General features: G+C 38.6%; 1 protein-coding gene across 1 annotated transcript; it reads left to right on the forward strand.

Moving 5' to 3' along the window:
* The first annotated feature begins 451 nt into the window (after nucleotides 1-451).
* LOC131727647 (mitogen-activated protein kinase kinase kinase 2-like) lies at nucleotides 452-15,890 on the forward strand. The gene is given in 11 exon segments (XM_059018944.1): nucleotides 452-1,022; nucleotides 1,459-1,526; nucleotides 4,163-4,198; nucleotides 4,201-4,251; nucleotides 4,643-4,740; nucleotides 4,742-4,853; nucleotides 6,151-6,299; nucleotides 6,455-6,586; nucleotides 8,775-8,904; nucleotides 9,367-9,544; nucleotides 10,376-15,890. Coding segments are annotated over 11 exon segments (1,254 nt in total). The 5' UTR covers nucleotides 452-942; the 3' UTR covers nucleotides 10,596-15,890.
* Nucleotides 15,891-16,389: the final 499 nt, after the last annotated feature.

The following is a 16,389-nucleotide window of genomic DNA, read 5'->3' on the forward strand; positions in this document are numbered from 1 at the left end:
TGATGTCGGACAGGGTCCGACAATGGACCGCAAAGGGTTAAGAAAGGGATGTATTGTATTGTATTTCGTATGTTCGTCCACAGCTTTAAACATTCCATATATTTCACACACACACACTATGTACAATTCTAACTATAGCCCATGTTTATTTTATTTTTCAAAATAATTTTATTGGAGAATAACCAATGGTTATTCTCCAATAAAATTATTTAGAAAAATAAAATACAAATAAAATGTTAATGCGGTAGCCTAATAAATACATTGCCGACCTATGCGTTTTAAATCAAATTATCAAACCATCCGATTCATTTGTTTATTTATTTAATGTCAAAAGTACAAAAACGGATGATCTTCAGATTGACTTTGGGTAAAGTACATTTTCTGCATCCTGATGGGGTCGTATTTCGGCTTGGGGTCCTTAGATAGATAAAAAAAAAAAAAAAAAAAAAACACCCTCGTCACTGCCCCAGCTTCATTGGGAAGTGTCTCTTCAGGAATGCAGATTGGAAAAAAATTTGTGCCTCCCGTCAGTGATCAGAGAGAGAGGACACACCTCCGATCTCAAACCCGAGTTCACTAGTCAAACATCTTGAAAATACCTTTGAGAGAGAGTTTGTCGGGATGTTAACAATGAAAAGAAAAATTACAGGTACGTTATTGAAATAGTTATAGCAGCACGTGGGGACTTATAACACTATATTTCTCGGGAACAAAGTGTTTATGTTCCAAAGATCATCACTCTACCCCTTACCATTGCTGAGATATTAATGGTTGAAAATGAGAGTTTAACATAGAAACAAAGTTGAAACCATAAATGTAGCACCAGTTTATTGTAGTCCAGACTTCCTAGCTCTTCGCAGTTGCTTGGAAAGTAAGGGTCGTTGTTCAGGTCCCTGGAGTAGCTGCAGCAAGCTTCATCATCATCTTTATTTCTTTTTCTAGATGTTGGATCCTCTGTCAATGAGCAGCCCTGAAAACTCAGCATCAGGAAGCTGCCCTTCACTAGACAGTCCCTTGGACAGGTAAGGGCATGAAGTAATATACAAGATGATCCAGGGCCAAGAGTTGTTAAGACCCAAGGTTAGGTTTGTTTTCCAAGGTTGTATTGTATGTACCCCAACCTAATGGATCTTTAGCTATGATTTAAAGTCAGATGTAAAATGATTGATCTGCAGTAGTGTATCAGTTGAATAGGTAAATTTCTCTTGAAATAAGATTTCACATGAGGAGCCATAGTTTGAAGCTCCATCACACTGAAAGGTGGACACCACAAACTGTAAAAGCAGTGTGTAATCACTCATAGTATCAAACACCTAAGTTGTTGAGTGATGGGCACATTATTTTACTTGCCAGTAAGTTTTAGAGATAACCCCTAAAGAGTTAGGCTTGCCAGTTTACCAGAAATAAATTAAGCCTGTTTGTGTTTGTGATCTTAGTGTTAAGTGTTTTATTTCACAGTGAGAGCTACCCCAAATCTCGGATGCCCAGGGCCCAGAGCTATCCCGATAACCATCAAGAATTCTCAGGTAAGCTGCTTTCTCATGCCTGAAAGCTGTGTTGGTGTCAGGGGGGAGGGCTCGGGATTTTGAATGTAAATAATCACTGCGTCCTGAGAAAAGCGGTTCTGCGGGAATGGGTTGGATTAAAACCTTTAATAATGTTTCCTTCTCTACCAGATATGATTGGCAGATAGGGGTTGGCCGGTATAAAATGGTAACCTTAATGTTATGGTATAAATTATGCAAGTTATAACATGAAGGATTACTAAAAATGAAGAAATACAGTAAATTACTTAATCATAGCACAAAAGTGTAATTTTTAAGATCACATGGAATGCTTTAAACTTTAGGTATTTTTGGGGCTCCCGAGTGGCACATCCGGTAAAGTGGAGTGCAAGATGCGCCCTATAGCCTGGACGTTGCTGGTTCGAGTCCAGGCTATTCCATTGCCGACCGTGAACAGGAGCTCCCAGGGGGCTGCGCACAATTGGCAGAGCGCCTTTTAGGTCAGCCAGGTTGTCCTCGGCTCACCGTGCACCAGTGACCCCTGTAGTCTGGCCATGCACCTGTGGGCTTGCCTGTAAGCTGCCCGGAGCTGCGCTGTCCTCCGACGCTGTAGCTACGAGGTGGCTGCATGGTGAGTCTGCAGTGTGAAAAGAAGCGGTCGGCTGACGGCACACACTTCGGAGGATAGCGCGTGTTCGTGTTTGTCTTCGCCACTCCCGAGTCAGCACAGGGGTGGTAGCGGTGAGCCTAAATAATAATTGGATATTCTAAATTGGGAGAAAATAATATAAAAATAATTGGCAACTACTAAATAAAAAAAAATAATAAAAACTTTAATACTGCCACGGTATCCATTATTCTAACTAGTATTAAGATCTATCCTTTGTTCAAAACAATGTGGTGCTGCAACCAGCGCTCCAGATAAGGTTTTGGGTCTGGGAGTAATTGACCCTCTAATTTTAACAGTGAGAGAATAAAATGTATTTTCATGGGGTAAAATGCAACATTACCTTGAAGTCCTGAGTAATCTTGATAAATACTGTACAATCTTTAATGGTAATGGGGTAAGCATTAAAAAAGGGCCTTCCATTTTAACTGCAATGTTACTTTGAACTACTGTACAACCACGTGTGTGTTCTACAAGGTTCTTTATCGGCTCTGAGCATTTTTTTCAAGGTATCACACTTCTCTGCAAATTAATTACGTTACTTGTAACATTACATTCTTAAACTCAGTGAACATGTTAAAACCTAAATATAAAGCCATACAGATAAATAAAATTACAGTTTGTTTACTGTTATAGGCACCTTTTTTTAGCGGTTGCCTCTGATGATAGTTCCAGTTGGATTTGTAGCTACACTGGGGTGTTTATGCTTCAACCTGTGTAGCACAGACAACAAGGACTAGTTTGTTGGGTTGGTTTTTCTTGTGTACAGTTTCCTAGTAACTGAAGACATTAGGGCAGCAGTGTGGAGTAGTGGTTAGGGCTCTGGACTCTTGACCGGAGGGTCGTGGGTTCAATCCCCGGTGGGGGACACTGCTGCTGTACCCTTGAGCAAGGTACTTTGCCTAAATTGCTCCAGTAAAAACCCAGCTGTATAAATGGGTAATTGTATGTAAAAATAATGTGATATCTTGTAACAATTGTAAGTCGCCCTGGATAAGGGCGTCTGCTAAGAAATAAATAATAATAATAATAATTGTATTCTGGGAGATGTAGTTGTCAGTGGAAGTTTTAGGGGAAGCAGACAAGCTGCAGCAAAATTGCTATGCATATTTGTACACATTAAATTTAAATTTTGTGTGTATTTCAGATTTTTTAATGTGTAAAAACGGCAGGTACGCAACTTATCTGAACCGCTGGCTGCAACACACACAAAAAAAGTGCATTGTTTATGATGATAAACAGAATTGGGGAAATGATCGTTCATATTGCTTAAAACACAAACATTTTAAAATACAGGTTATTATTTAAGAGCACAGAATTGTTATTTACTTTTGGCACTGTTGTTGTTAAATGATTATTACACATCGAAAATAGATTTCACATAACTAAAATGTTTTGAATACTGTAAATTACTTGTTTATACAGAACTACTTTGAGAATAAGTAGGCTGTCTCGCTGCAGACGCTTATCTCTGCTTATAAATTGAGACGTGGAAACTTGTATTATGTGTCGCTGACAGTTTCCTCCAAAACCATTATCAGAATATAGTAATCAGAAAAAATAATATAACTTGTAGCAGTTAAGGGTTTAAAAAACATCTTTTGGCCTTTTATAAGCATAACCACATTCTTGCAAGTCCCAGACTTTATTTATCCTGCCACCTCTAGAAGTGAGCTCCCTGGAAACTAAATAATCTACAGCGAAATGGTACTTGTTTTATATTAGACAAGAGAAGGAATTACTAAAGATTATGGATTGCGTTTTTCAGCAGTAATGCCACCTTCAGATGATGAAGACAGATGGGTTAAAAGATTGCCCAGTCAGCAGAGAGATTCCAGCCATTGACATGTCCATTTTATGATAATATTCATTTACTGTAGATTCCATTGCTTTGCTTTGGACTTGCATGGGCTATAAGAGCTGTGTATGACCCATGTTCCTTTACTGTTTAGTAAGCATTTTATTCACTCACACCTTTTATCCATTGCAGAGTATGAAATTCCTGTATTTGAGAAGTTTGGAAAAGGACATACCCTCGCCGATACCATATCTCATTCCATCACCAGGATTACAGTGACGGCAAGTACACCCAAACTTATCTAGCGAAGCAGTATGTAAAAAAAACACTTTTTATCTGCCTTGTTTACTGCGAGGAAGTCCACATACAATGCTATACATTACATATAGCATTGATTACAGCACTGTTCATTACATGCTATAATACACATGTACTACATGTTGCACATCAAATGTCAAAACATTTCAGTTGCTGGTTAATAATTTTCTGTATATCATAATATGTGGAGGGTGGCATTATTAAACTGATATGATTGATATATATATTGCATTCTAGAGGCTAATGATGTTGGCTTCGACATCCAAGCATAGAGGTAGAAATTAGGTAACCTGGCACTGATAACAAGTACACTGAATCTGGTTAATGTGCATGTTTTGTGTTGCTGTGCTGCAGGCCGCAAGACGTTCCCTCGTGCTCGCCGGACCCAGGGAAACAGTTTTCGTTCACCAGTGAGTTTCAGCCCTACAGACCACTCGCTCAGCACCAGCAGTGGGGAGCAGCATCTTCAGCCCAGAGTTTGAGGAGAGTCGGAGCAGGAGGAGGGGTAGCGACATTGAATGCAACCCCACTCTCACTGTCATGGATATCAGCCCACCCAGCCGCTGTGAGTACTGGGGGGTGGAGGCGTTCTCTCCTGTCTGTATTTTAGACTCATGGATTTTAACATGTAATCATGCAAATAGGTCCATGGGCTTAGACTTGGGTACACACTTTTTACAGAGAATATGCAGTTACTTTTATATAAACTACATACGCCTGTCTCCGAGTAAAAGCTCCCCCACAGCTTTAGTGTAAATGCAAGATGTGGAGGGCAAAGATGTTTATAAATTTGCATTATCATATACCAGCATGCTAAGTTGTGATTTCTGATAGGTTTTCACTCTTTGCTTTCTCTTCAACTCTTTTCTAAAATAGTTCTGCATACAAGTCCATTTGCTTATCTCAGATTTAGGTGTCCTCCCATTACATAAGAGCTGCACCTATTTGAGATTAATGTGGTTTTCATAGCCTCCAAGATGAATATTTTGGTAAATAAAGGGTAAATATTTCCGCCTGGGATGTTTGCAGTTGTTGTGATGTTTTAACCCTTTGCGGTCCATTGTCGGACCCAGTCCGACATTGCAATTATTCCTCTCAGGTCCTTTGTCGGACTGGGTCCGACATCATTATAGCAACGCAAAAAAACGGGTTTCTAGTCGTTTTTTCTCCGGAAAAAGCCGAGAAAACCATTCAATTGCCGAGTGGGAGCGACAGGAGCCGAAACAAGTCGGGGGAAAAAAAAAAAAAAAAAAAAAAAAAAGGCGTATCACATGAATAGTCATATATGGCCCTGGTATCAGATAACGGGGCGGTCATAGTAAACAAGCTGGCTGAGTGCGTCAGCGCACAGAGACTATCATGGACATTTGCAGAACTTTTTTCAGATGTTATAGTAATAAAATGATGACTTTGATCGCAATATTGAGGAGTTTGGTGATAAAACGAGTGATCCGGAGATGATTGATCGGTATGTACGACTATTATTTTTATTATTATTTATTTCTTACATAGATGAAAGCGATGGCGAAAGAAAGGGTGTGGCGGGGCTGGAGAAGCCTAGTGAATGCTTTGTTGATATGCAGGGCCATTTAAACCTGTTTGACTGTGGAAAAAAATACATTTTAAACTGCGCGTCTAAAATTAACTGCGCGTGTGAAAATAAATTGGACCTGACGCGCCTGACGCGCACTTAATAAATGGACTGCAAAGGGTTAAGCCAGTGGTCCTCAAAGTTTTGCTGTAGTAAAGGTTGGGTGAACCACAATCAAACAGGGACCTGAACAGGGATCTTTGATAGAGTGATTTTGGCACAGAGATTTCAGCTCCATGCTAACTGATGTTTTTATAATTTTTTTTCCAAGCTCCAAGAGCTCCCACCAATTGGCGTCTGGGGAAACTGCTTGGCCAAGGAGCCTTTGGGAGAGTGTACTTGTGCTATGATGCCGACACTGGTAGGGAGCTGGCAGTGAAACAGGTGCAGTTTGATCCCGATAGCCCAGAAACCAGCAAGGTGAGGAAGATGAGATCTTTTACATATCTTTTTATTTTAAAATTATTGATACTTATTTGCTTTTCCCTGTTGAATAGTACTCCAAAAACACCACTTTTTTGTATTTTTTGCTAAAGGGAAAACCATTTGTGACTCTGTTCTATCTGACATTGTAGGAGGTGAGCGCCTTGGAATGTGAGATCCAGCTGCTGAAGAACCTGTTCCATGAGAGAATCGTTCAGTACTACGGTTGTTTGAGGGACACTCAGGAAAGGACCCTCTCCATTTTCATGGAGTACATGCCAGGGGTAATGCATACATATAACACTTTTTTTTCTTCTTCTAAGGTTTAACATCCTATATGCTCTTTGACATTGAAAATGAAACATTCACTGACCCTTCTTTCACATTTAGAGTAGTGATGATACATTCTGCCTAATCCTAAGTTTCCACCCTGCTGCCTAGCTGTGATCTCCAGTGAGCTGCCTCCCTAGAGGTTTCTTTGTCAACCCAGAAGTCTCTAGTTTCTAAACCCCTCTCCATTACAACTGGAAAGTTGTCTTCCACCTGTGTCATGATATAGCTGCGTATTTTCCAACAGACACAAAATAGATAATACAAGGCGATTTGTAAACAACGCACCATAGGGGGTAAAAAAACATTTTTATAGCAAAAACTATTTTCCGTTTTATTTCAGGTTTAAAAGTAAACAGTCATGGTGAGCAGAAACACATACAGTGTTGATGAACATATGTAAGGCATGCATAAATTGTTCATATTGCAGCAGAGGCCTTCCAATTTGAAGTATTCAGACAGGCCAGGTCAAGACCAGTCCAGTCATGCCATGTATGTGTTCTTGTTTGCTGTGTGCTTGAAATATAATGAAAATAAATAATTGTTTATGAATTACTGCACTCACACAAAGGACTAAAACTCTGCACGTAATACTGTCTCCTGTGCATCACAGACACCACTCTGATAATTTGAATCCGATGCAAAGGCATATTTGTTTTAGCATGGACATTTCACACCACTGCTGTACTTCCAGTACCTTATAAATTCCACAGTCAGTTATTATGTGGTGATTTAAATCCAATCCAAATAGGGCACATCATACCGTGTTTCTGCTGCACAAAAAAGCAGGGCTGTTCTGGCACAGCACCAGAGGTGCCTGGACATGGCCCAGACAAGGGCAAGATAGCACTCTTGAAACTGACCTTGCATGTATAGAATATTTCAAGGAAAACGGAGAACGCAATACAAAGCAAAGTGGAACATGCTATTAATTTATATTAAATGGTACTATATCAGCGGAGCCTCTATGAAGTAACTTTATTACCTTTTGTCTTCTCGTTGGCTATCCCAGATTTCACTGAAACACATTATATTTAGTTTGCAGCTATGTTTACTTAAATTAAGTAAATATACCGCTCTGATGTCTACCACCAGAAAGCCTGCAGGGTTTTTTTTTTTTTTCCTTCGCAGCACATGCATGTTATAATAATACTTTCAGTTTTTTTTTTTTTTAAACTGATATGAGAAACAATTTTGTTGCTGGGACGACTTGCAGGTTTATTTATTGTATATCATAATTATTAGAAAATTATTCAGTACCATCAGCCATTCAGCTTCCAGGTTTAGCAGGCTTCTATCATACAGTAGATGTCCGCTGGAGCGTCACAGCATCAACTGTGAGTCAAACTCAATCAAAAATCAAACTACACAAGCACCAGCTTTTTCGTCTCTTGGACAGCAAATTCTAAACAAAGACACAATGGGTCCAAATTAATTTATTATCCACCAAAACCAGCCAATCGATACTTTGCACCTACAAAAGCAACCAGTTTTGTACCCCTAACGGCCGAATCAGTCAATCACAGCCTGTCCGCTCGACTGGAGCTCAGTAACTTTCAACAACAACAAACCGAGACACAGACAGTATTTGACATTGTCTAGATAAACTATAAGCAACTCTGACAAATAAAAATGTATTTGTTTAATAGTTTTTTCTATGTATGTGATGCTTTATGAACATTTTTGGGGCTAGTTTCCTAAAACCTTTCTCAGATGAATGTTACCCGATGAATCATTCCAAATTCTAGATAAATCTAGTTTTTTTTTTAGTTTTTTTTTTAACCCATTAAGTACCATTGTCCTTTATTTGAGGACAGGCACACTAATTTAGTGTGGCCAATTATTATTTTTCCCCTGATTTTCTCCCAATTTGGAATGCCCAATCACTTTTCCCCTCACCACAGCGATTCCCCACATGGCTCAGGAGACCCGAAGGTTCAGTGGGCGTCCTCCAATGCCATGACCAAGCCAGCTTCCTTTTTCACCCAGGAACTCAAGAGCGGATGTCAGCCCCCCTGACCTTTGGACAGTTTACCAAAAAATGTTCTACATTCGTTTCTTTTAGTATTGATGAATAACTTCTGAGTTTACTGGTCTGGATACCGTAAGTAATTCAACTCATTTTCCACCTTTACTCTGCAGGGATCTATAAAGGACCAGTTGAAGGCCTATGGTGCACTTACAGAAAATGTGACCCGGAAATATACACGACAGATCCTGGAGGGTGTGTCTTATCTACACAGCAACATGATTGTACATCGGGATATCAAAGGTGAACAGGGAGGCTAAAGCATGAAGAAGATTGGGGGAGTGGGGGATGAACAGTTTGAGTCTTTTGTATCTGTAAAATCATGTTCCCTTTTTGCGCTCTCTGATTGTACTACCGTCTTAAAAAAATTTATTTTGTTTATTATTATTATTATTATTATTTGTTTATTTAGCAGACGCCTTTATCCAAGGCGACTTACAGAGACTAGGGTGTGTGAACTATGCATCAGCTGCAGAGTCATTTACAACTACGTCTCACCCGAAAGACAGAGCACAAGGAGGTTAAGTGACTTGCTCAGGGTCACACAATGAGTCAGCGGCTGCGGTGGGATTTGAACTGGGGACCTCCTGGTTACAAGCCTGTTTCTTTAACCACTGGACTACACAATTTAGCAGAGTTTGTACTACATGCTGTAGAATGACTGTGCATATGGATAAACTGTTGTTTCTCCTTTTCTCACCTCAGGAGCGAATATCCTGCGGGACTCTGCAGGAAACGTCAAGCTAGGTGATTTTGGAGCTAGCCGGCGGCTCCAGACCATCTGCCTAACTGGAACGGGGATAAAATCAGTCACTGGCACCCCCTACTGGATGAGCCCCGAAGTGATCAGTGGAGAGGGCTACGGGAGGAAGGCAGACATCTGGTGAGTTGGTCTGAATAAAAAAAATACTATTTGTGAGTAAGCAGGCCAAAAGATACTGTGTTCTGTCTTTCACAACAATAAAAGCATTGATCTAACTACTTTGCTATTATTCACTGAAGAATCCTGATTGCAAAGGATTTTTGGAAACAGATACTGTGTATATATAATGTTCATTAAGAAGTGTATTTAAGTGTACTGATCTTGAGTACACAAGAAACACAACTTGAATTTTCACATCGTAATTAAGCAACTATTCAGTATCAGTATTCAGCACCAAGTAACTGTACAGAAAGACTTAGCTTTCCTAGACCTGCATACAAGTCTGCAGGATCAAAATAGTTAAGGAAGTGGGCTCCCGAGTGGCGCATCCAGTAAAAGCACTCGCTAGAGTGCAGGATGCGCTCTATAGCCTGGACGTCGCGAGTTCGAGTCCAGGCTATTCCACAGCCGACCATGGACGGGAGCTCCCAGGGGGCGGCGCACAATTGGCCGAGCGTCGCCCTGGGGAAGGGAGGGTTAGGTCGGACAGGGTGTCCTCGGCTCACCTTGCACCAGCGACCCCTGTAGTAATTGGGGAGAAAATAATAAAAACTAATTGGCAACGACTAAATTATTAAAAAAAAAAAAAAAATAGTTAAGGAAGATGGTTGATGGTAACAGTCTTTTTCTTGGAATGGTTGTCTTGGAATGGGTTGTAAAAATGATGGCTCAAAAGTATATAGTGTACAGTCACAGTCAGGAAAAAATAACGAATGTCTCATAGGATCATACTCAGTTTGGTATGATCTCCCTGCTGTTCTCTTAGTCCCTTATTCTGTCCTTTGCTTGCAGGAGTGTGGGCTGCACCGTGGTAGAGATGCTGACACAGAGACCTCCTTGGGCAGAGTTTGAAGCCATGGCTGCTATCTTTAAAATAGCCACCCAGCCAACCAACCCACAGCTGCCACCCCATGTCTCGGATCACTGCCGAGACTTCCTCAAACACATTTTTGTGGAGGCAAAGCTGCGTCCGTCTGCTGAAGACCTGCTGCGGCACACCTTTGTGCACTAGAACCCCCCTCCCCCACCCTCCCCACCCTCTGTCTCTTGCTTTCGACAGCACTTTTCTAATACATAGTGTTGGGTGAGCTTGCATGGATTTAATGCTAAAAACTGTTGAAAACTAGATATTTGCAAGACTAGCTTTCTTTCAGGATACAGTAAGAAGAAATGGTCTTCACTCTCAAATAGCCTGTTTTGATTGCATCGGTTAGTATATTATCTAACTACTCTGATTAATGTAATTAGACAGCCTCCTCTTGATGTTGACATCACTTGATTATGAGTATTTAAAAAGATGCTAATGTGCAGCAGCGAAAAATATTAACAGTTAAAAGCATAGTAACAATTTATTTAAATGTGATGTTGCAACTTACATTTGTAGATAGTCCCTGCATTCTGTATGTGTTAAGCCAGTGGATTCTGCTGTTTTCACTCATAGTGACCAGTAGCTCTGGCAATGCCAGTTGGTTATTAGGCCAGCTCCTGTGTATTAGAAGATCAGATTATATTCGGCATCAGTAAATGACAGAAGAGGCCACAGCCTGGCTATGATCTGAAGATGGTATATACCTTTCAGTATATATTTATTAGTTTGCACATTGACTTACAATGCATTCACCATAAAGCTGTGGTGGAAATGGTAATGATTTAATTGGATATGTTGAGATATTTTTACCAAAAAGTATATATTAATTATATACTGTAGTAAACTGTATATATATATAATATGAATTCATAATGAGTTTTTGGAAACATTTTTTATGTTAGTGTTTTTAATTCACTAAAGTTTTGTTTTATTAAAATAAATATTTTTATTATTTACAATTTGAGTTTTCAGTTAGTAGAAATAATGTGATTTGATAGTGGAATGTGTTAAGCACATTTTGATGTGCAAAAATGGATAGTAAACGTAAGGAAATGTTTGTCTTTCAAGAAGACATTCTTTTTATTTTTTTACAATAGAACATATAGCATGTCAAGTTACTTAAAGGAAACAATAAAACATTTGTGGTACAAATGCTGAGCAGAGTTAAATAGCTAGAAGTAATTTGAGAGTGGTTTTGAGATTCTGTTTCTTCCTCAATAGTGTAATAAAGCTAGTGTTGTAAATATATATTTTTTATTTCAAACCTTGCCCATTTCTAATAACACTTGTTTGACTTGACTCTAGGTCTGTCCTAGGTTGCAATTTATTATCCTGGAGTTTTATATTTAGAGAAGAAAAGTGTAGTATTTTTGTTTCCAAATTGGAATATTCTGAAACTTTTGCAGAGTTCACCTTATAATCCCGCAGACTGAAAGCACTTTATGCATGCATTGTCCTTGTTTTTTAAGGAGCGGTTTAACAGTTGTATGCCACGTTTTCATCTGCAGTGTAATTTGCTGCCCTGTCCTATATTACACTTTTGCCAGGACCCTTTTCCATCTGCACAGAGTATGATATTCTGGCATGTAAAGAGAGGGCAGAAAATGCATGCATGTATAGTTTTAATTTCCCAACTTCAATGCCTTCAATTAGCATAATCAATAAATGCCCCGACCATGTGTTGGCTTAACTCCTGTTGGGAAAAATGACTGCAGGTGGAAACATACAAATTCAGGTTCAGCTCAGGACAAACTCAAGTATGATATCTAGTGAATACAAGGCATTAGTAGTATGAATTATGGATCTGTGGATTAAAATAAAGCCAACTGTTTACAATTTTACAAAACTTTCAATTAAGATGGGAGGGCAGATTTAATGCCAGTGTTGTAGACATAAAGCCTGTTAGTTGCATGCTCCACTTTTTTAATTAAGAAGTTTGCTTCCAGTTCATAGTTTAGGGCAAGTCCACATTTGTCATTTTCATTTGAATTTCAAATACATTAAGTGCTCTTTGCAAGGTTCAAGTTTTACATCAGCTGGAATTTAACCAACTTATAGGTGAAACGTGTCCCGGTCCATGGCAGGTTCCCACTGTTGCCCTTGATTGTAAAGATTTTTGTTGTTATTGTTGCTTCAAGTACAACACAATATTTGGTATTGATTCAAGAAGTTTTGAATATTTACTGCTGTGGATTAAAATCAAGAAATCTGTCAGATCAGAATTTCCTTTTCTGCAGGTTAACCAGCGGTAAAGGACTGACAGCGAGTTCAGTCCTTTTCATTCTTAGTTTCAGTGCTGGAGTACATTTCCATGAACTCCAACTTGAGCATTGAAATCTGTACATTCTGGATAAAATATTTCTCACGATTTTCCTCAAATGTACATGGGAACACTTGCCTCCAGTGCACTAATCTTGTATTTTACTGAGTACTAAAATAATGCCAATTAGACATAAGATTTTTTTTTTTTTATCCCTAATATTACATGTCTAAATAGTTTATTTTGTTAGGAACTAAGTGCTAATTACACTCAATCACATCTCCTATTGGAGAGGATTTTGAATGGATCAAAAACATATATATCAAAAAACCTTAGCGCGTAGTTTTACAGATATAGTGGTACATCTTTTTTTTTTTCTTTTTTGTAAATTGAGTGTATCAAGGGGTACATTGTACATTTTTTTCTTATATATAGCTTTTAATTCTATATTTGATCTAATGGTTACTATCTGTAAATGTATTTTTACCTTCACCGTTGATTGCTGAGTGTAGTGTGTATGTATGTACAGATTTTTTTTCTATTACTGTCGATCTTTTTGCACATTTTTTGAAAACTGTATAATTTGTACACTGATGTAATACTCAATGGCAAATTGATGCTGGGTGTACGAAATCTGGGTTAATGTGCGCACTTTACTACTGTCTGTACTTCTGTGTCTTTTGGGGTTTTTAAGATACCTTGGCGTCAGTAGCTTCATAGTCTTTGGCCTTTTGTACTGCAGCTCTGCATACAGGTACTTTAAATACAGGAAGGTACACTTTTTTTCTATGCCAGTGCAGATTTGAACGCTGTGGATATTAGCGGTTTGTTAAAATTGATGAATATAATTTGAAAAGATTGGATATAATAGCTAGAAGGATTAATCAAACCTTCAACTTAGACGTTGGCGGTACCCAAAGCTAGTCCACAAATCATCCCTTCAGAGTGGTTTTATCCTGCAGTACATGATAGAAAAATAATTCTTCAGCATTTAACCTCTCTAGCACAAGAGAGTCACGGGAGGGACAGGTAAATGTTCAAATTAACCATATTAGTTTTGAACCGCTTCAGTCGACAGCAGGAGATTCTAGTCCAAAGTTGAATCAATTTGTATTAATTTTTGTTTCACATGTTGCCCAGAATTTGGCACATGTACCCCAAATGCAAGAGGATAACTACTTCAAACCCTGTCGGTGTATTATCTGCAAATACTCCCAAAATAATGCAAAAGGACACAGGGTTGTTTCAGGTGCCTTTGATCACATAGGATATATTAGCAAGGTCCTGTCTCCCTGCTAGTGTAATAGATCCCTCTGCCTTTCCTAAAGCCCAGGCATGTTTACCCTCTCCAGGGTAGGGATAGGGCCTCTTGCTTGGGTGTTTAAGGGATTTTCTTGTGTAACTATCTCAAGCTAGCTACGCCTTTGACTGTGGGCTGCTGACCCCAAGTATTGAATGCACTGTTGAATGTCTTTGATGACTGTGTACTGTATTTCATTTAGGAGAGCTGGTATACTCCACACCTTAGAACGCCGTTGTTAGTTAAAGGTTTACACTCTTCATGCACATTTTGACTGTATAACAAAAAAAGGATGTACAAATGTATAAATTTAAAAAGGTACTTTTTTTTAATTACACTTCCTCGTACAATTGCTTATATATATCTTTTTTTGTTCTCTGTATCTATTGTATAAGAAGCCATGTTTATATTTGGTTTGTGACCAATAAGCTTGTTTATATGAAATCTGTATATCAGTGGTACGCATCATCTTTTGTATTTTTTTTTAAAAGACTGATTTTATGCATGACGATATCTGTAAGATTTAGTACACACGTTGAAGGAACAGAATTGTTGCTGTTCTGATAAGCCCCCATGTGGAAACTAATGGATTAAGTGCAAAGGGAACCGCTTTACACAAAGTAGCCGGTCTGGACTGGTGAAGATCTGTGATAGCCGGCACTTTGCAGAGTGTTAATAAAGATAAATATTTATTTCAGTTTTGACTTTGTCTTACTTTTTGAATTAAAGGGAGGGATTGTAATTGTTCCATTAGTATTGTGTGGGTTCCAAGGTTTATTATAATTTACCGTGCCTTGGAAAGGTTTTGCTTTGGATACTGTTGCTACGAGGTTCCTCCAGGAGGCAGCATTGTCATAAACATCTACTTCCAGCCATTCATATTGCTGCTAATGTCACAGTAAGCAGCACAAGCAGGCTGGATAGGTTCTGTTGTTTTAGTCACCACTGCAATGAAACCGGTGAAACGGAAGTACCTTAAAACTGTTCAGTGGTAGCCGTGTTTGAATATCACAACATTATAAAGTGATTAGCATATGCAGTTAACAAAGTATGCAGTTACTAAATAACTCTTTAATGCATCTTGCTTCTACTAATATCTCCTATCAACAGATGAACAACTACTGCTGTACTTTCACTTTAGTGCTTTCTTGCTGCCTCATCTGCTCTGCCTGAACACACCACAATCCCATTGGATGAACTCATATTTTCTCCCTGGCCTTTGTGATGACTTTAACAACAGTTTGTTTGCAGTTTATGTCCTACAAAGATGGTGAAAACAGGATATATTACCAGTTCTTGTGGGGAATATATAATACTGGCACTCAGACCTTTTATGTACTCTTATCTTTATTGTGTGGAACTAGTTTGCCAAAACCCTGAACATATGTTTAAATAACAAACGTCTGTTCAAGTAATCATGTGTTGGTGGCCCCTTGACATCAACCTCATTCCCAATATGGCTGCCATAATGAGGTCACGTGACTTTAGGTTAATGCATGATGGTGACACTTTAAGGGTCATATTCGATACACAGCTGTAATCTAGAACAATCTCATGGCAGTTAAGTTCCATTACCTGTCGGCCTGTAAAAACGTTTCACTTCCACATTGTTTTAACCTGTAGCCATATTAATGGTATAGACCCAGTGCTTAATTTGTACAGTTAGAGGTGCCGGGGCGCAAGCAATGACAATAATACAATTTTTAACAACCGCACATTCAAAATCATAACACGTTTATTTGAAAGCGTATTGTATGTACTAGTGTTAGATGTTTTTCCATGTTCCCTACATGTTGAAGTTTCATTGTACACTGTCAGATTTGAGCTGGCCATGCTAACAGAAATTTAAACAATAAATAATGTGTTTTTCTGAAAAGCATCTCTCTTTTTCTGTGGTTTTTGTTATCTGTACTAAACTTTTTTTTTTTTTTTTTTATGGAAGCCCAGTGTGTGCACATTTGTTTCATGTATGACATGTACCTGTAACCTTTATAGTTAGAGTTATAGGCACAAATCTAACAGTAAAAAACAGGCGAAAATAGCTTGGATCCTAAAGGGTTAAAATGAAATTAAATAATGGAAAGGTATTCAGAGGACTCCAGAAGGCTGACATTGATTTAAAATAAACAACAACAAAAAAACTACAATAAACCACACTCTAAACGAACACTAGTTTGACCTATGGTCCGCTCTATATTAATATCTAACGTCAGCAATGTGACTGCAACAGAAGCCATTGGGCAGTTTGTGGAGATTACAAAAAAATGATTCATTAAATTTAGGCTAGGTAGTTGTTAGCTGAGTTTGTTTTTATTCTCTATTAATTACATTCTATTCATTGAAAAAAGGCAAGAGAGAACCACACCATTGTTATTATT

This window comes from Acipenser ruthenus, unplaced genomic scaffold (genome assembly GCF_902713425.1).
Source record: "Acipenser ruthenus unplaced genomic scaffold, fAciRut3.2 maternal haplotype, whole genome shotgun sequence".
In the NCBI taxonomy this organism is placed as follows: domain Eukaryota; kingdom Metazoa; phylum Chordata; class Actinopteri; order Acipenseriformes; family Acipenseridae; genus Acipenser; species Acipenser ruthenus.